Consider the following 26,558-nt stretch of genomic DNA (forward strand, 5'->3'; position numbering starts at 1 on the left):
CATGGGAGCACTTGCCTATGAGTATGCACTTAAAGGGGAGAGAGGGGACCTCCTCCAAGGACAAATCATCCTGTGTTTTTATATTTTACGAGCTTGCCTATGGGGTTGTTTTGTGGGTTTTTTTTTCCTTTTTGAAGTTTGTTTCCCAAAACAGTTTTTCAACACAAAATTGCTAATATCTATCATGTTAGCCAAATATTTTGTCAGTGCAGGAGCCCTGGGCTCCAGCCCCAGGCAGCTCCCCAGGAACAGATCCATGAGCCGGGTGGTCTGCAGCTTTTCCACTTTCTTCTCCTAGGGCTCTTTTATGTTGCATAGACCACTTACATACCAACAGACATGTGGAAAATAGAGTATCTTGATTCAGGCCCATACTCCTCTAACAATTGGACAAAATGAAAGGGAACATAATGGTCTGGGGACTTTTCTGATGCTAATTTTGTGATTATAAAGGGGATGGGTAGCTTCAGAAGAGTAAAGGAGAAAAGAAGAGTAAACATGTTTGTGTCCTGTTGTTCCTCATGCATCGTTTCTGCAATTGCTATACAAAACCTGTGTGGCAGATGGTTCAGAGCACATTGACCTTCCAAACAGAAAACGCTTTTCTTTTCTGAGTAAAACCAGATGCTGATTCTCCCTGTTTGTATTATATGTATTTGCATATGCGCAGCTATTTGGAGGTCAGGTGCCATCTTTTAATACGGGATTGCCTTGTGCTGCCTCTGACAGTATTTCTAGTATGAGGATGTGCACAGGTTTTGTTCTGCTTTGCCAGCTCTCAGTTTATTTGCTCCATCTACCTTGGAGCTTGCCTGATATTTATACCTCTGCAAAGTAAAGGTAAGATATTTGTGGTCTAATTTGCTAGCACTTCATATTCACTCGGCAAAAGCATAAAGCCTTGGGAATGGGAGCTTCTCTGTGGATTTTGCAGGTAGCCAGGGACAGCAGTGGTGGGAAGCTTGGGGTCCAGCATGTGCCCCGCTGGCCATGGGTGAGCAGAAACAGCCTTCCCATCCACTGAGGAAGGCAACCTCCAGTACAATATGTTGCAAAGGATTCCCTTTTAAACTACAATATGACTGCCAGTTTCCATACCTTCAAGCTCTTCTTAAACAACAGCATTTTCTTTGTGTGTCTGACTGTTGTGTCTAAGCTGTGTTATTTGAGATCCCATTAATTGCATTTTTATGAGAGATGGAGGTGGCTCTTCCATTTCTTTGCTGTGTCTTAAAGTTTGCCTTCAAAGGTGTAGCTGGCTCTCCTGTATGGGTAACACCTTCCCAATAGTTCCTAGGCATGTCAGGACATAAGCATGGCTCTACAACATGTCCAGGTGCCTCTGTGTTGCAGCTGTTTGTCCAAATGGCAGATAGAATACTTCCTTTAAACACTGTCTGCAAGCTATGCTAATCCTGTTACTTTGAAGGTGATGAACTGTGCAATTCTGAGTGTATTTGCATATTGATGAAAGAAAGAAGAATTTTCAGGAAATTCAGGAGAGACATCTGACTCTGAAATGAGCTCCTTCTTCAGACCAGACCTGGGGCTTGGATAAATCTCAGCCTTTAAGGACTCAGTTCTTGGTTACTATAAAACTGTGTGGTCCCATTGCAGTTACAAAGCAGCATACGTACCAGCTTATTCATGGCTCTTATCTATGTTTGTCTCCTTTATGTTTAATCACACTGAATCCAACCACCTGCAAATCATCAAGGGTTCAAAATGCTGCCACTCACCCTGACCTGCAAGTCCCATGTGAAGAAAGTTGCACTAGTATTGGGAGTTTTACAGGAATTTTGCAGTGGCTAATTGTGAACTAAACTATCCCCAAACACATCTACTGGTCCTTCTGTTTTCAAACCAAAAGTCTAGCATGGACTTTTTTTGGCAGGGAGGTGGGCAAGAAAACATCTGCTTTCAGGACAGAGTCACCCCCTATTATTTCCAGTGGCAGCTGTTAATGGTGGCATGGCTTGTTTTGTAAGTCTCTGCAGCTTGATTAAGCAGTGTTGTGATCTAAAAGTTACTTTGTCATGAATTATAAAACACAGCAATTCTTACTGCAACACTGATCCACACGGTCTCAGTGTCTATCAGCCCTGGACTCAGCACTGAACACTACGGCTTTGAATGGCAGCATTTGCTTCCCCTTACAAGGGGTGATGGTGCAGCTGCAAATCACTCACCTGAATGCAGATAACAAGGTTCTGCTGTAATTTAATTAACACAGATCTAGTTCTCATGGTTATCCCTGAGGACTTGAAAAAGATCAGTTATTGATCAAGTTTGTAAATTCTCAAGTGAATAGTGCAATTAGGCTTCAAGTGATATTTAAAAAATTAAATCAATATTATAGTAGCACCTCTTCAGCATTCTTGCCTTGTGTAAAGCCTGGCTACAGTAAACACACATGTATGCACATATACATGAGGCAATATTTGTATTAAATAAGTTGTGATGTGTCTTGGGAGAGCATTCGGCACAAGCTCCCTGTTGTACAGCACTGTTCTCTAGCTTCACCTGTAGCTGAATGTGTTCTACAAATCCACCATGTATAGTTCTGGCACTATTTTGCTTTATTTAATTTAGTAACCCTAAAACCTGCCTCTGGATCACATCATCTTTCATTTTAGTCAGATTGTGAGGATTCTAGAAATGAGAAGTCTTTATGCACAGCTGCTATGAGATATCAGCTGGATCATGTCTAATTAGATAGTGCACACTGGGTAATTAATTTTTCTTTTAGGCAATGGATCCTTCTTTTTCTCAACTGTTCTAATTTTTCCACAAGACCTTTACAATCATCAAAACAAACAAAATAAAAAAAAATTCCTTTCAGTGAAGCTGAATCTCACCTCGCTTATACATAAGAAAAATTAAGTTTAATTAATGTGGTGATACCAAAACCCTAATTTTTATATTTTGTTTGAAAACAATTAAAATTCCTTCATGGGCTTGGTCATACACAGCATGGTTCTTTTTGCTATAATCTTCCTCTCCAAACTTCCAGATCTAGTCACTGTACTAATTCCTTCTCTGCATACTCACCTTCTGTTACACTCACTGAGTCTTTCTAACATTTCGTATAAGAGAAGCTTCTCACCTGACTCGCTCTTAATTTTTTTAAAATTAAAAAAACCTCCAGCCACTATGATCACAAAATATCAAAAGAATTTCATAATGAAGAGTCCTTTACTGCTCTTCCCAATACTCTGCTTATGACCTTGCTTTTAAGTTTTACCTTTTCTAATTTCTGTCTGAAGAAATAGCCTCTCCTCCTAGAGATGGAGCTAACCATGGCTGTAGCATTGTAATTGCACTCTGCTGTTTTTATGCAGCTTAAAAAATTCAGGTCACTGGCCATTTTCTTACCTCTGCAGAGCAGAATTAACACTACAGTGTCAGCTGGACATTAATGACTTAAATTTCCTTTAATGAAATGAAAGATATTTTGCATGACCTTCTTGGCTGGGCTGAATAGCAGAAAAAAAGAAGGCAAATCGCTGATATACGTTGCTTAATTTGTTTCTACAGGTTCCCTTGGGCTAAAGTACTGCAGTGGTGTGGTCAGCTTTCTTCACACGGCCCGCCATCATTAGCGGTCTGAAAAACTTCTCATTATGAGTATCTTTACAGGGCAAAGGTGGTGTTAAGCAAGTGTTCGTGTAACGTACCGTGGGTCTTGGAGATTGCAATACGCTCATGCTGCACGAAGTGTTCGGCTCATTCCAAGTTCCTTCGCCAAGACCGACTTCAAAGGTTGAAACGGGAAATTGTATAGCCAAAACCCTTGTCTTGGGGCGTTGCTTTCACAGCCACCAGAAGGCCTACATGCCCCTCTGGTTGGCTGTGAAGCAGCTTGTGGTGCCTTAGCAGAGAGGGATCTGATGGCCGTCGGAGGCAGCCTGTGCAGGAGAAGACATAACCAGGGCAGCCTGGAATGCTGCCAAGCCTGTGCGCAAACAGGGTGGGTGAGTGGATGTAGGGAAGGAGGGATGGACAGACGGATGGATGGAGGGGTGGAGAGGACGGGACCAGCAGGTCACTGCTGCACCGCAGACGGGACAAGCAAAGGTGAGTGTCGCAGCTGGGGTGGTTATGGACCGGGAACATATACAGAAGCTGGAAGCAAGGGCTCTCTGTGCCCAAGCACTGGGAATGGGAGGATTTAGTGGAGAAAGTGTGGGTGGAAAACCAAGCCTCAAAATGCCTGCAGTTAGCAACACTGACGCACCAGGGGCCCGAGAGCGGTGCGTTAGTCATGAGACTGCCTTCCTGTGGAGTTAAATCCCGGAGGGCAGTGTGGGCTTGCATCTTCACCAGCTTCCTCCATCAGCAGCCTTCTTCCATCCTGCATCTTCGTGGCTCACAAGTGCAGAACAAAAACCCTTCTGGCACGTTCCCTGCTTCTGCACAGCGCTGTCTTCTCTCTCCAGTGTGAGTTCATGCAGACAGCAGGGAGCAGAGAGGGGAGTCCAGGCTGCGCCCGGCTGTGCTGCAATGTGTGATGAGAAGCAGAGCGGGTTGTCAGTGATGTCTTTATCCAAGAAAATTAGTAACTTGAAGATTGTGTAGTGGTTTTAGAGGTCAACAAATCTTTTTTTTTTAAATAGGTGAATAAACCCCTGAGTCTGAAAATAGAAGAGAAAAAGGGCAAGAAAAGTAAGTGACTTGCCATAATCCATAGAAAAGAAGGCATGGGACTGGGTGTTGTAATTTATAGTTGCTAACCTTGTGTTTCGTTGTCTGGACTACGCTTCCCTCTGCTGCTCTATCTTGAATGTCATTAATTTAATCACTTCAGTGGGAACAAGAGCAAGACCTTAGGCTGGGATTTACAAGGACAGTTGAGGGAGACAGAGACTCACTGCTGGCTTCCAGCACAATGTTGTTGTTTTCAAAACCTCTTGGAAAGCCAAGATCTCAGTTACTTGTAAATGGTGGCTTAGGGAATTTGGAGTTCTTTTATTCGCTTTGCAAGCAAGAGGTCAGAAGAATGATGTGGACCCTGGTAGAGCTGTCAGTTGATTGTTGTATTTGTTGGCCATTGAACACAGCCATCAGGTTCCTTGACAAGTAATTACATACATATGCTTTCTACAGTACATTTTTAAGACAATTAAAAAAAAAAAAAAAAAAAGAAAAACTAAGAGTTGTGTGACAGACTTACAACAGCAAAATCACAGTATGACTTACTGGATCCACCTCTTGAATGCCTCAGAATGTGTTAATACAGGAAAGGCTGAAGATCATAAACTCAAAAATTACTCACTGAGGACCTACTGACACCTTGGGCAGGGGAAGGGACAGCCTGTGACTGCATGGACATCTGCAGCAGGGAGCAAGGAAGGAGTTGGTTTTCCCTCTTCATCAGTCTAACGGTGTGAGTTTCCACCCATGGCTGCTACAGAGGACTTAGCAGTGTGAGTAGATCATGTAGGCATAATGGAGACGACCCGTTATTTTCCTGGAGATGCAAGGATTTGTAGTGGAGCTCAGGAGATTAAGGCTGACAGATGCAGCCAAGCTGGGGGCTGGGTCAGCCTGAGGGTCTCCCACACACTCTAAAGGAGCTCAGTGGGATGGATGGCTGAGAAGGAGGGTGTCTGGCAGAATGACTGCCTGAGTCATATGACATAGGATATCATTTTTCTCCCATCTTCATACAGGTGTTTAAGGAGTCATGCACGCAGTTATCCTTGGATACAGAGGCATGCACGTTAAATTTGCACAGCCAGCTGTGCTCTGTATGCAGGTGACATGCAGGTAAACGGACATGCAGCAAGTTTGGCGTGCAACTCTCCTTCGGACACACAAATGTCAGCCTAAGGCATGAGGATTAGAGACCCACAGCTGTAAACCTAGCCATTAGCATGCAAAGGAGTTTCAGTATCATCGGAGTCCCCTGTGCTTTGTCTTACCATAAATGGATCATGAATAAAACATTCTGAGTCATGGAGAAGAGCGCAGCTCCCATAATTGCAGGTGAGTGATGTAAAGATCGCATGGCAACACCACCAACTCCATCCCACTATAGGACACAGGGAGTGACAGAGGAACAATCATCTCGGCTCCATCAGCAGAGCCACTTCAGGAGCCTGTCTGCCTGCCATGGAGGCATGTGTACACCTAAAAAGCATCATCAGATAAATCTACAACCACAGCTCCTGGCTCTGCTGCCAGGATGCTGGGCCAGGAATTTAGGTCCATCCCAAGGCCTGGGGGCGAGCTGAGGTCATGCCTTTCTAATGCAACTCTTCCTTTGACTTTTGGATTTCAGCAGTAAATTCTGTCCAGCATTGGACAGAATTGCCTCACCACAAAAATACATACATGTAAATTTTTATTCATGTTTGCAGAACTGTAAGTAAAAAGGGGACAATCTGACTTTGAGACAAAATTGCTTTCAGGATTTGCAGAAAGCTGTGATGACTTACAACTCTCATTATGCCTATGGCAAAGATATTACCATCCAGCAGGAACTGTGGTGTAACCAGCCGTCTCTAAAGCCCTTCTGTAGGGGTAGGGACACTGATGGCAGAAGGTAGAGTTAACGTTTAGTCCCAGGGAAAGGAAAGCAAAGAACCATTTCCAGATTTGCCCCTTTTCTGGGAATACTTTATATAGTGTTTCCTATGTGAAGAAGGAACTGCTTCTCGTTCCTCTGCTTCTGTTGTGGGTGACCTGTAAAACAAACACACAAATACACATGTACACATCTGTCATTCCAGCTGCGGCTCTGATCAGAAAGATCTAGCCATATACTTGTTCAAGTTACTTTCTAAATCCATCACGATTGGTAGTGTGTCATGTTTCTTGGAAGCAGTCTATTTCAGGTCACAGAGTGTAATTAAAGGCAATTAATGCAATTACTCACAACTGTGCTACTGATAATGCTCCAGATGCCATTACAGCACTGTGCTTCCTGCTGCTGGCCCTCACAGGCTGTGCCGTTATGTTCTCCTAGTGTTGTCATTGTGGTTAAACCAGGGGGCTGGAAATGGGAGGAAAGTACAATTTATTGTTCCTAGCTCCCCTCACTCTGAAAATTTCAAGTGTGCTAGGCAGACCTCAAACCCATTTGTCCATTCTCTTTTCTACTCACTTAGTGATGAAGAGTAAGAAGAAGACAAGGGTGAAGACTGCCATGGAAAATGGTTGTAGCTGAAATGTTATAAAACACTTATATATAAAATATATATTTTACAGTACTCTGTTCTACAATTAAACATGTATTAAATGTGTCAATTTCCACTAATGAGTTTTATAATTATAGAGTAATTATTCAAAGGGACTATAACTTTAGGCAGTAAGATCTGAAAGACTTGAATTAGCTGTGAACTTCAAACTTTTCATTTGGAATCCAGCCCTGTCTTTCCCTTTTGTCTTAGCTGCTGCCAAGTAATTTACAGTTCAAGAAAGGCTAATGGAGCTATAAACAATGCACAGATGCCTCTCACACTTCCTTTATTGGGCTGTGGTATGAAAATAGCCGCTGCTTCCAGAGGAGGGCACATGCATAATTACAGAAGCGCCTCAAGTCTCCTGCTTATCCATGGAACAGGTACACCATAAATCGTCTTTCGTCTTGAGTGGGGCTGGCTTAAGGGGCTGAAACCTACCTGAATTCACCCGCTGTCCTCTGCATTTATTTTTGTAAAATGAGCATTGGCCTACTGGAACGACCATTAGACTCATTAAGTCTCTAAAGAAGGACTGCGTACTGGAAGCTCGGTTTTAAAAGCTGTCTCAGATAGATAGTGGGATATCTCTGGATCAACTTGTGAGCCTGTCAATCACTGCAATCACATTAAAGTTCAACATTTCACACTCTCACCAGCATGAAACAAAAACATCTCAACGGAGCTGGATGGTGTTGAAACCATTTCATAGCAATGCGGTTGTGATTGAGTTCATTAGCACCAGGTCAGGGCTGCCTCGTGTTCTCCTACGCCTTTCCTGAAACGCAGGTTCAGCAGTTCTGGAGCCTGGGCACACAGCACTGTCCTGCTGCAGCTGCTGTCTCCGAGCTCTGCCTGCCTCCAGGGACGGCTCTTGCTGCTGCTGCTGGGACGGGGGCACGGGGTGACCCATGCGAGCCAAAGGCTTCGTCCGGGAGGGCTGAACCCGTCTCCCTGCTTCCCACAGGGATGGTTGTAGGAAAGGGGAGTCAGCGTCCTTGGAAAGATGCAGTGGGGTTGATCCAACGGTTCCTTTGGCGCAGGCGGACCGTTAGCAGATGTCGGTAGCTGACGGTCAGCTTCACTGCAGGTGAGTACTTGTGCGTATACGGATGGGTATTTCAGGACATGAGGCCAAGTGAGCAGAGGTCAGCTAGCCTGCACGTGCACGTTGCAGTTCACTCCCCGGTTTGCTGAAGCTGCATTTGCTGGCTCTGGGATCTTGCATGGCAAGCAGTCCTGTCAGATAACAGATGGGCTCTGTGAAAAGCCAATCTTCAGCTCCTTAGTAGTCAGCTTTGCCCTGCAACGAAGAGGCAAGGAGGCTGGGTCGTTTATGTACCAGCCAGCCAGAGGAAAAGCTTTCCACACTGACAGTTTTCATGAGCCCTGATGTTAAGCATTTACATTGCAACTGACAAGAACCATGGTTTGATTTTTAGGTCTGCTCCGAAATGTCACTGGACAAAGAATGGCAGAGTTGCAGCAGAGACCTTGGGACCCCTCACACCTCAGGACCCTTTTCATGCACCCTTGACCCCCACCAAACTTTGGCTGTTCTACTGAGTGTGTAGCTTGCCAGGCGTTTTGGAGAGCCAACCTTTAGATGGGCGGTATGACTGTGAAGGGAGGTCAGAAGCTGGGTCTCTAAGATACGATATTTAGAGTAGTTGTTCTGATACTAAAGGGGAAGCAGCTTCTACCTGCATAGGGCACTATTTCTGTACTGCATTGTACAACCAGTGTACATCAGTGTACAAGTGGACAGGAGCTTTCCTAATGAATTCAGTTACACCTTCTCTTGATATTTAGAGCACAGTCACTACAGTGATATGACTACTGAGAAGAACAAGATGAGATAACATGCCATTGAGGAAGGGGAGAGCCTTAATCCAACTGGAAGTGGGCTACCAGGCAGGCTAGATGAATGCAGTTTACTTTCCACACAATAACAAAAAGGTTTTTCCTAAGAGTGTGCCATCACCCACTGCATCAGGTTTGTGAGGCCTTGCAGCTTGCGTCTTTTGACAGCTATGGCACACGCATGTTTGCTTGGAGAATTTTCTTGCAGTCATGGCTCCAGCCATGGAGGAGAGCCCCTATGAGCAGTGGCTATAGACAAGTCTCCAGCCAAACCTCCTTCGTCTTGTGGGAATTGGTGTGAGGTATGCCAGGGCTGCTTTCCAAATGGATGACACTGTCATGACACATGGCACAACATCCTGGTTGCTGGGGAAAATGAAGACTAGGAAGAGCTGCAGCTTGGGCGGCTCCTGAGTCACTGAATAATCAAGGCTAATCCCATCTTCCAGTTTTAAAAGCAGAAGATAACATGTGAAATCTGACATGAAATGATCAGTTTATTATACACTTTGGTCTGTAACCACAAAGCCATTTAGGATTTGAGGTTGTGTTGACTTGAGCCTTGCCTTCATTTCAATGCCCTGAGGCTCCTGAACATCCCCATGGAACCGGGTCGACGTGGCATACAGCTAAAACCAGAACAGCCAGAGAGTTTCACAGCACAGTCTGACACCGTCCTTAATGTCACCCCACTCTGCACAGACGTGATGGCAATGCTGATGTTTTGTGTCCAGCTCACACAGAAAGAGAAGGTAAGGAGGGCATATAGTTGTGCTTCTGGCAAGAGGAAGAGGAATTGAAGGTGTATGGGGTGAGCTGTTAGCAACCATCTCTGGTCAGTCAGTTCTGCTGTATGGACTGGGATTTGAGCTACAGCTCTGAATTTTCTCCATCTGCCTCTGAGTCATTGCCAAACACCATCAGGATCCTCTGATCCTGATTTCCCTCAGAAAAAAAAAACCAAGCTGTTTGTTCTCTCAGCTCTGTAAGGTACTTCAGATTTGACCTAGAAGGTTCGTGTCTGGTGGAGAAAACCTCCTTCAGTGCCTGGTATTTGTCTTCTTGCATCATGATAAAGTTACCAGTAATACAGAGAACTCGGAAAAAAATATCAAATAGTTGCAGAGATGAATCAGCAAAGCTCTTGATTAGTATCAATTTACAGACCTTGCCTAGTGATCAAATAAATTAAAATCTCTTGCCCCATTACTCCTGATTCATCTAGTTTCTCAGTGGGCAGTTTTAAAAAATTGCAATTTAAAATTATTCATTGTGTCAGTGTTAAATGCATTCTGTATTTTATAGTTATAGTTTGATTTCAGTGAAGAAAAGCTCTAAAAAATTTTATCTGTTGGTGCTCTCTAGTGGTGACGTTTGCCTGCAGTAAAGCTGCAGGAATTTTGCTAATGATTGTGCAATTCCATATCTTAATTGCTTTAAATTAAGTCCCTCAGAAAGCCTGTTTGGGTGTATAAAGTCATTCACGCATATCAGTGCTTGCAGGACTATGCTTTCATGTAGCACAGGGCCTTTACAACGTGAAAAATACACACAGCAGCAAAGAAAATCCTTTTTCCTTCCTAGGCTTTGTTCATTTCTGTTCTTAGTCTTAACATACTACATAAACTTTCCTAAATAAGATGAGATATGCCACTCTTGTTTCTTTTCTCATTCTGTATCAGACAGAAAGCCACACACACAGCAAGAGAGGCATGGAGAACATTTCTGGCCTCAAGCCCATCCCCAGGGTCTGTTTCCAGCAGCAAGTGGTGCTAGTGGTGCAGTTCCCGGTATGGTGGTCCCTCCTGTCTTAGGTCCAAGGCTCCCTCCCCACACATGTCCCAGGCTGGGGATGAAGCACTGGTAAAAAGGACTTTGATGAATGCCAAACTGGCATCAACACATGCCTCTCTCTTGGGCCGAACTTTACCAACTGAATATCTGAGAGAGGAAGAAACCCCACAGCCATGAGTCTACTCTTGCCTGCAAAATAGCTGTATGCAGCCAAGTGCCACAGCTCCCTAGTGCAGCAGGAGCCGAGCATAACCATGTTGCCCCTGAGAAACAGCAGTTAAGTCAAAAAAAGTCTCTTCTGCCCTTATCCACTGGCGGCTGTGGTACAGGAATGATTCTGAGCCTGAGCTGATGGACAAAGCCTTACAGACTGGATTTGCACTGGTAAATCCTCATGGTGTCAATCTCCTCCAGCGCAAAACCCCTAAAGCCTTTGGGTTTCCCCAGCACATGCTGGAATTTATGTATACACAGGCAAAACAAGGAACAAAAGGAGAAGTTGGTGCAATCTATATATCCAGATCTGGTATCTTTTAAATACATGTATGTAATAATATATAAGCATATAAAACAATTATATACCTTTTAAATGACTCCACTCTCAAACACTTAAGCCCAGCACAATAGTGTTGGCTCAGGTTCATTTAGGGGAAAGGTTGCTACAAGAGAGTACAACAGCACCACATATGCAGAGGCAGTGGGATGCTTCTGCCCCAGGGAAACTGCCACTAATCCTGGTCCAGTAAAGGACAAGGATGACTGCGATGGTTTAAATTCTGCTGAGAAAGGGACATTGTCCCAGGACTTTGAAAGGCCCCAGAGAAAACAGCGGAGTCGGCAGATCATCTTGTTTTGCACAGAGGCAGTGAGTCTGAGCAGGGAATGGGAGCACTGGGATGGGAGCAGTGATTAGGGATGCACCCAGTTCCCTTCACCTCTTCCCTGTGGGGTGGCTTCTGGGTGCTGGTTTAATCAAACAAGGTGATTACCAGATGCTTTGGCTGATGACTATCAAACATTTTCATAGTAAATACCATAGCTTACCAGGGATCCTTATTGCCTCACATTGCTCCTTTTGAAGTTTTTTCTACCCTTTTTTCTTTCAGGCAGGATCTTATCTTCCTACCTTCAGCATTTTCAGCACCATGTCATCTCTTTCAGGAAGCTGAGACCTATGTGCAAACTGGCTGGAAGCAAACTGAAATTAGTCTGTGGAATCTGTAAGGGAAAATTTCAATTTCTAATGTTCACCTTATGCATGCACTTTACTAGACCTTCCCTCCCAATGCAGAAAAGCCCAGTACAGTAGATGGCTCCCACGGATGCAAAGTGTATTTCCAGTGGCGTGGTAAATAGCCTTTTCCCCATGTACTTTCCATGACTTAAGTCAGTTTTTGAGAGTTGGTTCCCTGGGAGTTTCCAAAGCCCATAAGCAGGCGATGCGCACCCTGGCTCCCTCGCTGCAGACATGGAGCGGTTGCCCTGGTAAATATCAGGGAAATCAGCTGTGGCACAAGGCGCTGTCTCCTGAACTCTAGGTATGCTCACAGGTACTCACACTACCCCCATCTGCATTGAGCACTGATACGGCACCATGGGTATTTTCTCCTGTCTTTTGTCTAGAATACCTGCTCAGCCACGGGGTACAAATGTCTCGCAGCTCTGTTGTCCCTCCCGTTTGTTAGCACTCCAGAAGTACTATCATTTCTTGTAGAAGAACTAAACACAGATGCACCTTCCAGCATGACTTGCTGGGTGATGTTTCAGGGATCCTGAATCTCCAGCCCTATTTTCTGTCTGAGGTCTCAACATCTATCCCTCATTTCAGTCCTCCAGTGCGTATGGGTTCCAAGAGAGATTTAATTTGCTCAGTGACCTAATTTAGGACTCTGCTGCAAACAGGGAGACCGTGGTCACACCTTGCCACGTGATAGAAGACCGGTGTAGGACAAAGTGGTGGTGCCAGCCCAGGTGCAGCGATGCCCATGGCCCAGCCATGAACCGTGGGCCAGCCCCTCAACACCGCGTTGATGAAGAAGAACAAGAGTGTGCTGCCCCACTCCTGCATTCACCCCTCCACAGGCTGGGCGCTCCTGTGGCAATCTGGATCATCCTTAAAAGCCTTGATGGAGCGATAAACACTCACTTCTGTGAAGGTGGAAGTCATGTATATCCTCTGGATTTCATGGGGGAAACTTGCCTCCTTGGTGAAGAAGGGCACACAGCCACCTTTTGTAACTTGTCTTATTTGCTGGGACACGAGGGCCTCTTTGATTTCTCCCCCACAGAGGAATGCACCCCAGTAAATCGTGTGCTTATAGAAACCAGAAATGATATAAAATATGTATTACAAATTATAGCTTTAATATAATTTAATATAATTATAAATTAAATAATAAATTATATAAATTATAGATTGGTCCAGGCAGCCTGTGCAGGGGTGGTGGAAAGGGAGTCCCCCAAGATACTGCCTGTATCTGTGGGCCCAAGCTGTCCTGGGGTGCCTACTCTGCACTTAAAATAGGGATACCATGAACAGAAAATGCTGTTCTCCCCATGAACAAGCCTCAGGGGACGTGCGTAGGTTTCTGACTGCAAGGGGGAAAAGCAGCCTCGCAGACTGCCTGGACCAGAAGTAGGGAGCCCCAGTGCTGGCAGCCAACTATTACAACCAGTATGGGGAAGGGGCACACTTTTGGCATCTGAAGAGTCTAATGGGTTTTGGTTTTGGCAGTTTGAGCTGATTTCCAACCCCTTCAAGGCAAGAAGACATCTCTCCTGGTGCATCTTTTAGGACATTATTTTTTCTCAAGGTTCTTGCAGGTCTGTTTTAAGTCTTATTTTATTTGGATGCATGAAAAACCAAGCAATAATTGTACTGAGGAAATCCTGCTCTGTGTTCTTGTCAAGCTTAATCGCCTCGATTTAAGCACTCAGGGTTGTAGGAAAGGGTCTGTGTACATGTGTGATGCAGGTTTTTCTGGGCACACCACAGATTAGATCTATTTAGCAGAGAGAACTGTGAGAAAAAAAATTGCAAGGCAATGGAAAAATATGTCTCTATTTTTCAAATTAATTTCAAGTGAAAATTTCTACTTTTTCTTAAGGAAGAAAAAAAAAAAAGGAAAAACCCCTCCCCTTTTAAAAATTTCAGTCATCATAAATGCAAGTTTTCACATTAAAAAAAATAAGGAGAAGTAGGTATTTTTGATGAAAAATGTTAAGTAGGCAACTTCCATTAAAGTTTTGACAAACATTTCAACTGGTCTCTTATAAAAATAATGATTGGACAATGCTTTACTGGTCATTAATGATACCATCTCATTAGTACGTGTGAAGTGTTAACCAGGAAACAAAATAGTTAAATGAATCACTTGTTTCGTACAGTTATACATGGATGCAAATTCCTCAACATACAAGCAGCTTGAGTAGTAGCTACTTCATGATAGCTTCTATTTATTCTGAAAAACGTTATAAGGTAAGTTCACATTTGCCTGGGCAAACACAAGGTGTGGGTCAAGCAGCCCAGCTCAAGTGCATCCTCCTTCCACCTATGTACCCAAATCACTAGCTAGCACCAGATGCTTTCTGACCTCCTTCCTTCCCCACAAACCTTGCAGTGGTGACTGCTGCAGGCTCCTTGTTGTGTTGCAGCTCATGCGATGGAGGATGCATGACTCTTCTGAGATAGACCAGCTCAGACTCTCCTCCTTCAGATGCTGCTTCCTCATTCCTTGGTGGCTCACTTGGCAAGCAGGGTGTTGTGCAAAGGGTGGCTGACGTTCCATCCACCCTCCATGAGGAGGTGAGGTGGCTGAGTGCTGAGTGAATGCCTGTATGCAATGTTTCTGGCTGGTTCCCTGTCGTCTCCTTTGCTGGTAAGGTGCCTTACAAGTGTGGCAACTAGGATTTATTTTCCCCAGAATTTTGTTTTTCCCCTGTGTGGTAACTAAAACCCACTTTTAAGTATTTCAGCCCCTGGCAGAAGGGGTGCTTTTGCTGCTTTGGGGGAATGTGCCTGTGCTGTCATTGTCCTCAGGTAATCCCACGCTCATGCTTCAGTCTGTCAGCACAGTCACTGGGTACTAATGGGTATGAAATCCAATGTGGCCTCTAAAAGTGAAAAGTATTTATTTAATTTCCAGGTGATCTGTAGGATGAAGAAGTGACAAAACAGTAGCCTGAAAGCATAGAAATGAAGGAAGGTGCTGAGCTGGTGTTTCCCTCCTTGGCTCCAGCTCACCCATTACCATGGGGTGCAAGCAACAGGGCTGAGGGTCAGGAAAAAAAGCTTGTGCTGGGCTTCCTGGTGATGCAAGCAGTGAATGTGCTTTTTCAGAGCGATACACCCTGAACTGTGCTTGATCCAGAGCAAAGCTACCTGAACACATTTTCAGAAGCAGTGGCTGGTTTTGCTTGCTGGTGCCCTGGAGTGACCTTGATGCCTACCACCTCCACCATGAAGTCCTGAGTCCTGGGCTACTACTGATGCACCAAATACTTTCAGCTTGTTAATTAAAGTCAAGGAGCAGCAAATTCTGTACGAGAGGCAATGCCTGACTGTTTGTTCAACAAAGCAGCCGGAAAGGGCAGCTGCACCTCAACGCTTTCAAATCTTGCAGCATAAAATCTGAATCTGCTAACACAATCCTTGGGCAGAAATTGTTTTTCTCCACAGGTGTTGCTGTTTCACAGCATCCTCTGTGCTGATACAACCCCTCTTCTCACAGCCTTTGCCTCTGCTCTTTGATCCCACACCTCCTTCAGATCAGCAGTGGCAGCTATGGAGGAGCCTGCAGCGTGGGTTCCCTGGTGAAGCAGAGCACAAGTGCCAGGCTGCAGGCAAGGCTGCGCGCCACTGCTGTGCATGCCAGGGTCAGTGCCACCTCTATCATCAGACAGCCCAGAGATGGACAGAGTAAATAAGGTATTTTATGGTTCACTTTTCTTATTGCCACAGGGTATGTCAAAACAGCTCAGTATTGAAGCCGTTCAGATGACCTTTTGGGCTTAAAGGTACCTTCATTTTTTTGTTTCAATATCCTTTCTCATGGGGGACATATAGGGCGATAAAAGTTTAAAGAGGAGGAAAAATACCTCACTGAATTATTGAATTAAGTGCAAAGTGTATTTTCCTCCCAGTTCAGCCTGATACTAAATTTTAATCTGCCATGTAGGGAGGAGAGATTTCTCTTGTACTTTGTTTTCAGGAAGATTTTAAGCGGAAAAAAAGTCCAGTGGCAGTATCAGTTTATGCTCTTAAAACTCCGGACTTCGTCAGGGAGCAGACAGCTGAATTCAAGTCTGCAAGATCTGTATGAGATGAGGGGTGCAGTTCAGTAAATTCTTGCTATTTATCATCCAAAGAACTGGAAATAGGTGGCAACAGTCCACAGTTGTGAATTTTATGGGACAGGATGAATTTTTTTTTCCTGTCTCTGCACCTGAGGGATCTGGAAAGCACCGGGGGATGTCACTTAAACTGAAGAGCTGTTTGACTTCTGTTTTGCTTACTTCCCAGAAAATGTTGTGGTGTTTGCCCCCTTCCTTCTGCTCTTTCCCCTTTACTGTTCTAGAGTTTCTCCCTTGAGCGGAGCTTCGGGGTGAGAACAGAGGCTGCTCTCAGGGAGGTCTTCAAGGTTGACTTGGGAGGAGAACATGGGTTTTCTGAATAGAAGGAATTAGATATAAGATGAAATACATGAGGTGTGACCTTGTGAAACCCAGCTAGAAACACCACAGTGTCAGGCAGAATACTCATTGGATTTCTCCACTCCCTTTGAGATAACATTTCTCCAATCTTTGAAAAATGATCTTTTATAAACACATTGCAGCAGAGATGAAGAGATGTTATGTTTGTTTTGCTGGAGAAATATTTCTTGTAGAAATAATGAAATTGAGGCCATGGATATGTGCCTAGACACTCCCAAAGTCTCAGTGTTGTAAAATGGCACGCATCTACACACTGACCTCCCTGGGTTGCTCTCAGTTTGATTCTAGGGATAGTGCTTTGGTCTTTGGGGAATACTGCACCAGAGCTTGAGACCAGAGACTTGGTAAGGCACAGCATCATATGGGTGTGAAAGCCTGAAGGACCACAGTCCAGAGAAGGAGCATCTTTTGGTGCTGATGCTTTTCCATGAGGCAATCTGTCCTAGAAGGCACCCTTGTCTGCGTGAGCCATCACTTGCCATATTGCTGACCAAATTTCTAAATGTTTGTATCTCTAAGCAGACTTACTTGATTTCTCATACTTTCAAAAGGTCATGAGGAAGCCTTCCAAGTAGCTGACTGTGAGGACAGAAAGTGAAGTCTCAGCAGTAGGGTATTGCCCGCTGTTTAGATGCCCTAACACGTTCTGTGGTATAAGGGCATATGAGCATATGCAAGTGCTGATCTCCAGCCAGGGCAGAAGAGAGCGAGATTGCTCTGAGGATATCCTATAGACAAAGCCTGTGAGGAGCTGAAGTATATGTATGAGAGCAGTCCTGCAGTGTCACGAGGTGAGCTGCCACACCTGGGAAAAGCTCCTTTCTCTAGTCACTTTGGTTACATGAGTACCAGCTTTGTTGTCCTGGTCCAGACCCTTCATTCCTCTAATCAGCTGGCCTGCTTGCAGGTGAGCTGACAACCTCCTGGGGCACATCAGCAGCTGCATGCAGCTTTGGCCAAAATGTAAGTTAGCCCAAGCAGTGCTCTTTGCTGCTGTGGCCCATCAGCCTCAGGCAACTGAGCTAAGTTCACATGAACCCCCATCTAAGGATTCAATATGGATGTCCTCATCTGTCCTCAGTCCCTGACTTTGGTGTGAAGTCTACCAGTTCCAGTCTCCACCTAACATTTCTGTTAATGCTAATGGTGGTACTTCTCTGCTAGCTTGTTCTCTGATTATAAATGGCACAGACTGTTTGTAGACTGTGTGAAGTGCCCTTTCCTTGTAATAATTTTAAAATTTATAAACTCCTTTAGTAACTCCTTGCTTTCCTGTTAAGAAAAAGCGTAAAAGTAGTTTCTTAGCTAGAAGATTTTAGCCATCTGCATTATACTACAGTAAACACTGACTTGCATCTCACAGCTGTGGTTTGTTTCTACAGGCCTGGGAGAAACCAGGCATCTCCTGCTCGGGATCCCACAGGGGCTGGAGGGGCTGCCCTCAGTGAGCTAGAAGTGCAGAGGGTTAGGAGATGCTCTCTGAAAGGTAGAAACCAGTATTTTTCACATAACTTTCACATATTTTTCACATAAATCCCACCCAGCAGCAACCATGGAGCCAGAGTGATGACTATTTTGATTTCTTATGACAAGTTTACACAATGTAATACAGGTCTGGCAGAACATCAGTTTGCTAATTGTGTCCTCAAGTTGTGTAACAACACTTCCTCGGCCAAACTCAAGAATTTAAAAAAAAAACAAAAAAACCACAACTGCAAAGGCAACTGGAAAATGAAGCTATGCAGGAAGCTCTGAGTTGTTTTTCTTTTTCAAGGATAGATGTAACCTTGGGTCCCAACAAACTGGGAAATATCTTTTGAGGACTCTGACATCTTGACATGTTTCTGCCAGTCTGCTGGAGTGAAGGGGGATTCAATGCAGCAATACCCTCTGGGTGGGTCGCATGCCGGGTATTTGGGAGGTTTTGGGTTCTGTTCCAGACTTTGATTACTTTTTTAGGGCAAACTACTTCCTTAGTTTGTGCTTGTCACTGCTGTTTCTGTTCTGCATGGGTGTATTCTCTGGGTTTCCATTTTAATTCCTGCCCTGGCACCTCAGTCTGGGTCGAGGTGGTGCCCGTGTCGCAGGGCAGAGGCTCTCAGCTGCTCTTGTCTGCTGGCTGCGCGTCCCCAGGGTCACTGTGCGCCCAGAGCTCACCACCGAGGGCAAAAGGCAAACAGCTGTAAAAAACGTCACATGTATTTGGAACCTTGCCTTCTCTGGGGGCCCCACTTTTGCAGAGAGGGTGCAGCAGGTAGACAGGTATTTAGCCCTGGCCTGGACTCTGTCCTCTGTTTCCTAGTGAAAACAACAATGAATTACGAGCACGTGCCATCTCACCAGGTTCTTACTCTCTTGCCTTCAAACTGAGAGCAGAGAGGTTGTGCAGCTCTATCGGGCAGCACAGGGAGACCTGCAGTGCATTGAGCCATTATGGCCTAATGCAAAGGTATTTTTAATTCTTCTTGGCTCACATTGGGCAGCTACATTTGTACAAAGAGCTGTTCCTCCACAGCTCTCTATAACATGTCTGTCTGGGCGTGCTGGTGGACAGGCCGTTTTGTTCTGACCATTTCTGCCACCAGACCACACCTGCCTTCATTAACGGATAACCAAATCAAACAAAATCTCCAAGCTTTCATTTAAGAGACTGCAGCAAACCATGTCAAGGTCCCACCAGTCTGCAAAGTTGACTGACTTTGCAGCTAGCAGTAAGTCTTACAGTCTTACAGTAAGTTAATAAGGAAGCTTTTTTGTTGGCTTCATTGCACACAGATTACAAGACATATGTGGAAGTGTTTTGTGTGCATTTTTTTTCTTTAAAACGCTGAATTAATCTTTCATGTACTTACATTTATATGGCTGTTGATATGCTTCTGATGTATTGATTAGCTGGAGTTTTTCTCACAGATGAGAATGAACAGTGTTTTTCTATGTACAGTATAGTGAAGGAATGAAGTAATTGTTCTGTAGGTCTTCATCTCTTTTCTAAGCTGGCACTGTTGGTGCAAGGCGCCAGGAACTCAGGTAAGGAAAAAGATGTAATACCTGTTCTCCTCTTGGTTCATTGGCAAGACTGCTGATTTCTCTGTCTTCAGTTTTACCATATTTTGGGTTTGATTATACTTAAATCTCTCTGAAAGGCTTGTTCATTGATGAATTATTGTGTAAAAAGTGCTCTGGGTTCTCACTACGACAGCTGTGTGGAGATTTACTGCCTTTCTTTACTAGAGAAGAAAGCAGTGTTTGGATTTAACGCAATTTCATTTTTCGCAGCAAGGTATAAAAAGCATAATAGCATATGTGGCTAAAAACCTAAAATAGAAAACAATTGCACATTTCATTTCAAACTTTTCAAAATGAAATCTTTTATAGAATTGTTTTAAAATAAATGCTTTGCTTTTAAAACTTCCTATTGGTTTTGGGGGGTTTTGAGGCAAAACAAAACGATAATGTTCTACTGTAACAGCCTGTCAAATTTAGGGTTGATTCAATCTCATGATGAGGGGGGAAAATCTTTTGCATTTTTCAATGAATAAATAGTTTGCCTGGAAAATGTTTTTCAAGTTTACTAAGCATTGTTATTTCCCAAAGACTGCCTGTAACCTTCTACTTCATCAAATAAAGTTTGATTGACCACTGGAGTGAGAAATAGGCTAGCTGTTCTGTCTTCAGCTGTTGGTAGAAAATTTGGATGAGCTTTGAATAGTGATGGTTTGTGGTTTAGGCAACCTAGTCAAAACTAAGAACAACACAGAGCTTTGTTCCTAGGAAGGGTTCACTGCAGCAAAATGCTTATGCAAAGGGAGCTTATAGGCATGTGAAAATGAATTGGTTATGGGGTAATAGATAGGGATGCTTACTCTTAAGGTCCTATTTGTTGTTTCACACATTTTATAGGAAGATGTGTCTCACGCTTTTATTCTTATTCCTAGAAAATATTTTTAAGAATACTTCTAAACAATTAAGAGCAACAATAGATCTTTATTTGTCACATTCAAAATGATTTATAAGCAACTTCTTAAATAGAAATAATGAGCAGTCATGATTAGTACTCCTGATAAATAAATGGCCAAAAAAGCCATGGTGACTTCTGGTCCTTAAAGTATTAACTAAATTAATGATAAATGTGTATCACGCGTTATTGACCCTTTCTAGGTACAACGCTTAGCAACTTTGTGTTGTGAAGCAGGTTATAGACTCTGCAAATTATAAGAGATGTCTCTCTAAGAGTGCAGGCATAACTATAAGTGATAGATTATTGAGCTTTGGTTACTTGTACATATGTAGATGGACACCTCCACTACAGACAAGACTATGTTAATGCACCTGATCCTGCTGAGCCTGGTGATTGGGAGCAGCCAGGGGTGCTACTGTGAACATTACCCGTGGGGGTCGTGGTCTGCCTGTTCACAAACCTGCAACTATGGCACACAGACCAGGCACAGGTAGGGCCAAACTATCTCACTACTTCTATGTTTCTATTTATTCCCTGAGAAAAATATCACTTCTGGGGAGGGGGACCTGTGTCTGAAGCTCCAGCTTCCATAATATACTGAGAAAAATTGTCATATCCAAGTGTTTACCAGGTGAATAGATGACATTTTAATTGCAATACTTAAAAATTACAAAATTCTGTATATAGAGCATTACGGTGCCTCCAAACAAACGTGTGTCTGCCAACACGTGTTGTGAGGAGAGAACAGCCAGGTCCTAGGAAGGCCTTGCCAGCAGCATGCATTGAGCCACCAGCCCCTGTGAGCACATGGGGCCAGTGCTCAACGCCCTGCTCCAGGAGCTCTGCTCAGTGCAGAGCAATGCTATGGGAGGGATGAGCTCCAGCATGGCAAGCACACAGAAAGTTCCTTCCTGTGTGATTAGTTTTATGACAGCAGTTAAAGTCAAATAAAGATTCAGCAGCACCAAATTAGATGCAATTCAGTGGCATACTCTAAACTTGTGAGAAATTCTCTCTTTTCCTCCTGGCTTTTTCCGTAGCTATTCTCTGGGACATTTGAAGTGACATGAATCAAAAAGAATTGCTCTGTAAACTTAAGGCATAGTTGGATTTTTCTATTAATCAATATTCTGCAACTACCTATTATCTTTCAAGTTTTTTTCATTGGGCTCAAATAATTTTCTTTATCAGCCTTCACCCACAGTTAAAGAACATCTACGATTCTACAATCTGACTATGATTCCTTCCTAGAATAACTTGTTAAATTTTTTCAGGCAAATAAGAGTGGATGAATATTATAGCCAAAACTTCTGTGACCAGCTATGCACAAAGCAGGAATCTCGTGCATGTAACCAGCAAACATGTCCTATCAACTGTCAGCTTGGAGACTTTGGCCCTTGGTCAGAATGTGATCCATGCATTAAAAAACAAGTAGGTAGAAAATGTGTTATATGGGTTAAATGCAAGAAATTATGCCTAAGGGATCTCTTTGTTTCAGACATTCAGCTTTATCGCAATTGATCTGCAAAATTACACTTTAAGTTAACAAGGGAAATGGGTTATGAATTATAACAGTAGAAGATGGAGAGAACAAGTTGAAATAAGCATATCAAAACAGAAAGGTGTGATTTAGTAGCATAAATCCATTTATGAGAACTTACTACAAAAGTTCCATTGTCACAGTTAAAGATGAGTTTTCCACATAAAGGATAAATTAAGCTATAAAGTTTGCATGCCTGTTCAAGCAGGAGAAAGTCATGGAATATTTAGCTTATCCATAGCTTTCTATACATTCTAAAGACAAGAAAAATAGGACCAAATAATCTGTTAAAAAGAGTTAACTGGCAAATCCTAACCATAACTGGCTAGAAATGCTCAGGCTATATGTTACACCAATAGTCGGGATCAGCTTGAGATTGCTGTTAAGAAATCTGGAGCACTGTTCCACCAACCTTTATAGCCCACACAAAAACCAGGTGGATGTTCTTAATATCAGTGGAACAAAGCCCCAGGATTGTCTTTTTTTTTCCTTCTGGGCTTGTGTCCATCAACTGATGGTGGACTTCGAGGTGAGATGGCAGAGAGGGAAGAGGTGAGAAGTCAGGTTTGAGTGGATTTAACCTAAAGAAACTGAGCTCTGGCAAATATAAGTTTGTAGGGAGTGGAGGGGAGTGGAATGCAGATTATTTAGGGTAGTTACGTGGCTGGTGGGTCTGAGCTTTGAGGCTGACCATAATAGCATCTCTGAGTTTCTGTGCAGACAGACCCTACAGCGCTCTGAATGTCCTGCTCAGCTTCAGAAATCCATGCCTGAAAAGCAATCTTGAAAAACCTGTCAGATATCATAAGTATTTTTTTACATACATATATAACTTTCTGATGCCCATGCAGGATGAGGAAGACCTGAAGAAGTTTTCTAGGTGTGAGATGTGAACCACCCTGTAGGGTTCCTATCCTGCAGCTGGGATGGAGAGTATGAGAGCAGAGCAGGGAGAAACAGTGAGGGAGTGGGAGACAGCAAACAGGCTGCAAGAGCTGAAAGGGAGCATTGCTTGATATTGAACTGATTTTTTTTTTCAATCAGTATCCTCTAAATGGCTGAGTTTCTTACCTATACATCCATATATCGAAGCGTTGTTCATTTTTATTAACTTTAAATATTGTTGCAACATATATGCTGCTTCAAGCAAAAGGCTCCTTTTGTGGACTATGATCCATTTTTTCCCTCCAAGCTATAAAGATCACTGCTTGTGACCTTTATAAATATAAACCATAAGAATGGAGGACATGAATTCCAAGGTAAGTGTGAAGACTAGTGTAAGCAAGCTCCCAGTGAGAGGAAAGGATGAAGAGGTGGAAGCTCACACAAATAATATAGTGAGTGTTGTGGATCCCAAATGGAGTACAAGGAAGGGTTATCTTCAGCTCAAAAGCTTTCAGATGGTGTGCTATTGCTCCTCACACTCTCCCTTCATAGTCACCCAGTTACTGATTTTTACTAGACATCTTCCTGCATTGTTTGACTCCAGGATCTGTCTACAGGGAGGGAAGTAACAGAAGTCTCCGGGGAACTGTGCTTTTCCAGTGGGAAAAATTCCCAGAGGAGGAACTGTTCAGTCACATGCAGACAGGTCTCACCAGCAGTCCTTTGAAATGGAGTGGAAAACGTCTATGAAGTGATTTGTCTAGCAGGCTTCGGCTTTGTTATTCTGCATGGAGGGTACTGACCTGGGCAAAGAAAACCCAGTGAGCTCCAGATTTTGGTCCCAGGTCTTCTTTAGTAACAAACTTTCAGGAAAACCATTTCTGTCCTCCCCAGTCATCCAGTGCTCCTCAGACAAGAGGTCCCAACAGCCAAGACAGCTGGTTTGGGGACGGGGATACATGCCACTGTCAGAATATTTCTATTTTAACAGAGATGATAAAGAACAGGAAAAATCTCCAAAAGGTTCTCCAAAAGGAACCAAATGGTTCACACACCATTTCCTACCGTACCTTTAAAACTGAAGATACAGGGTCTGAACTTTTGATTACTCCAGTGATGTAGCCCAGGTTGTCAAGTATTTAATCATGTATGCTACATCAGGGCTATGGAGGATCTTGGATTTTGGTTCCCTGCCTGCCTTACCTGTGATGATGGTGCAGCAGGATGTAAGGACAAAAATAACTGATTATTTCTTTCAGGGCTCTGATTTTCATAAAGCTTCAGCAACACTGAGGCATGTGGCTCTGCCTGAGGGCACCTAGCTACAAAAACAGCTCACACAAACAACCCTGGTGTTATTTCTTCTGCCTTTCAGTTTCGTGTCCGGACACTCCTGAGACCATCCCAGTTTGGGGGTCAGGCCTGTATGGAGCCGCTGGTGGATTCCCGACCATGCTTCCCAGCTAAGCTCTGCAACATAGTGGAAGTTGATTGCAAGAACAAATTTCAGTGTGAAAGTGGTAATGATGATCCTCATTGTGTAACTGCTGCATTATTAGATAGTCAAAAGTTTAGACACGGGGACAAAAAAGGTCCAGATGATCCAGATCTTGTATATGCCATGCACAAATTCCAGGGAAAAGGAGCAGGAAAAAAAGTCTACTTAAGGGTTGCATATGTATTAGTAGCAGGACGCGTTTGTAGTTTCTTCTGTAACTAAAAGTAATTCAAGTGCAAACTCTAGCCTGGGATGTCAGTATGACCATGACAGCCAGTAACACTGTTCCAGTAATATTTCTTTGCACAAATTTTTCATGTACAAACACATCTGAACATAAACTCGCACTATTTTTATTAAATTGTGAGTATTTCTTGTTTACTTCAATTTAAATATAGCTGATTAGCCTCAAAATAACTTTATTCACATATCCTTTTCCTAAAGCTTAAATTAAGCCTTTGCAGCTTCAAAGCAAGGCAATCTGGCAGAACTGAAACCACCATTTCTTATTGGAATAATCTAGGTATTATTCTGCCTCACTGTTAATTCACATGGCAAATTCACACCTTTACTAGGGAAAAAGGCAGACTGCCCTTTTCTGAATTCAGACATGGTGAATCTTTGAATAAAGTTTCTTGCTGTTGCTGTTTCTCTGGTGCAGGTCGCTGTATTGCAAAAAAATTGGAATGTAATGGAGAAAATGACTGTGGGGACAACTCTGATGAAAGAAATTGTGGGAGAAAAAAGACTGTGTGTAACAGAAAGTATGAGAGCATCCCAGGTGTGCAGTTAATAGGCAGTGGGTAAGCCGGCTTTGTTTATTTTTCATGAACGTGAGATTGTTAGCTCGCTAATTTACATAAACAAGATAATCCCCAATTAACATGTGATAGTATCCCATTAAACCACATAATCTCTCAAATTAAAATTAACAAGAAATTATGAAAATGCAACCAAACCACCAGGCTAGGACTTGCCCACTGCATCTGCCAGTCCTGCTCTGCGCTGCCGGTGCACTAGATGAAGAGCTGTCAGAGAGCACTGCTGTCTGAGTGACCCTTCCTGCTTCACAGCAACCACAGCATCACGTACTGGCAACTTCCAGCTCAGTTATGCCCAGTGCTTCAGAAATTTTGAGGATGGTCCTCTACAGATGTTTGTCTATGATACATTTCACACAATAGTAACCATCATCTCTTCCAGACTACTAATTTAAGCAGTGTAAAACCTAAACATGGGATGCCTGTACCAGGTAGTCTTGCATTTTTTAACTGAATTTTGAACTCAGTGCACTCTGGTAACGCCACTTATGGTAGAAATCGAGAACTGCTTCTTCATTTTCCTAGGCCATTTTCAGGTGTTTCTCTGCTTAAGAGTGACTATCTCAAGCTGACATTGGGATTATCTAGAGTGTTAGAGGCTGCTGGCAATTAGAAAACAGGCTTGCTACTATGGCATTTTTCAGGTGAATTCAGTGTGAATGAGAAGTTCTTGTAGAGGAACTTCATTCAAATCAGTAACATGACCCAGATGCTCATACCGTTTCACTCAAGCCTACAACATTTTCCATGCAGCTATATATCACTAAATGTTTCGGGTCTGTATGCCTTTCTGGGATTGTTTAATCTCTGGAAATGATTTTTTTTTTGTTAGATTTCACATTCTGGCAGGAGACAGCCGAGGGGAAGTCCTTGGCAACTCATTCAACGGAGGACAATGCACAACAGTGAAGCGCAACGAGACAAGGAAATCGTATCGTGTTCCTGCGAACCTGGAGGCTGTCAGCTTTCAGGTATTCTGAAGCAGCAACTCCTAGCTGAAAAACCATTGCCATAATCACAATCCAAGTTACGTGCTCAAGCCTTAGGCCGTAATGGGCATTTCAGGACAAGATTTCTCAACCTGGTGAGGCATGAACATGCTCCAGGTGATGTGTGGAAATGGGATAAATTGAGCGGTTGGGTGGTTCTACTCATGCCTTTCCGATCTGTGTCTACTCACTGCATCATATATCAGAGTCAACATGATAGATTTGGGTTTCTCTCCTGCTTTCCTCATGGCTGTGGCCATGTCTTTGTTCTGTCTTGGTACCAAGGGCTTTGCTCCTAACCCTGACATAATCTG

The 26,558-nt window shown here is 43.5% G+C and overlaps 1 protein-coding gene across 1 annotated transcript in view; it reads left to right on the plus strand.

Moving 5' to 3' along the window:
- The first annotated feature begins 19,506 nt into the window (after positions 1 to 19,506).
- Positions 19,507 to 26,558, plus strand: part of C6 (complement C6) — a 28,198-nt gene continuing 21,146 nt past the window's right edge. Inside the window, exons 1-6 of the mRNA XM_049794775.1 lie at positions 19,507 to 19,580; positions 20,844 to 21,001; positions 21,786 to 21,942; positions 24,312 to 24,456; positions 25,096 to 25,237; positions 26,088 to 26,226. Of these exons, the coding sequence (XP_049650732.1) occupies positions 20,844 to 21,001; positions 21,786 to 21,942; positions 24,312 to 24,456; positions 25,096 to 25,237; positions 26,088 to 26,226 (741 nt within the window). The 5' untranslated portion in view covers positions 19,507 to 19,580. The remainder of the gene's footprint in view (positions 19,581 to 20,843; positions 21,002 to 21,785; positions 21,943 to 24,311; positions 24,457 to 25,095; positions 25,238 to 26,087; positions 26,227 to 26,558) is intronic.

This window comes from Accipiter gentilis, chromosome Z, assembly GCF_929443795.1.
Source record: "Accipiter gentilis chromosome Z, bAccGen1.1, whole genome shotgun sequence".
Lineage (NCBI taxonomy): Eukaryota > Metazoa > Chordata > Aves > Accipitriformes > Accipitridae > Astur > Astur gentilis.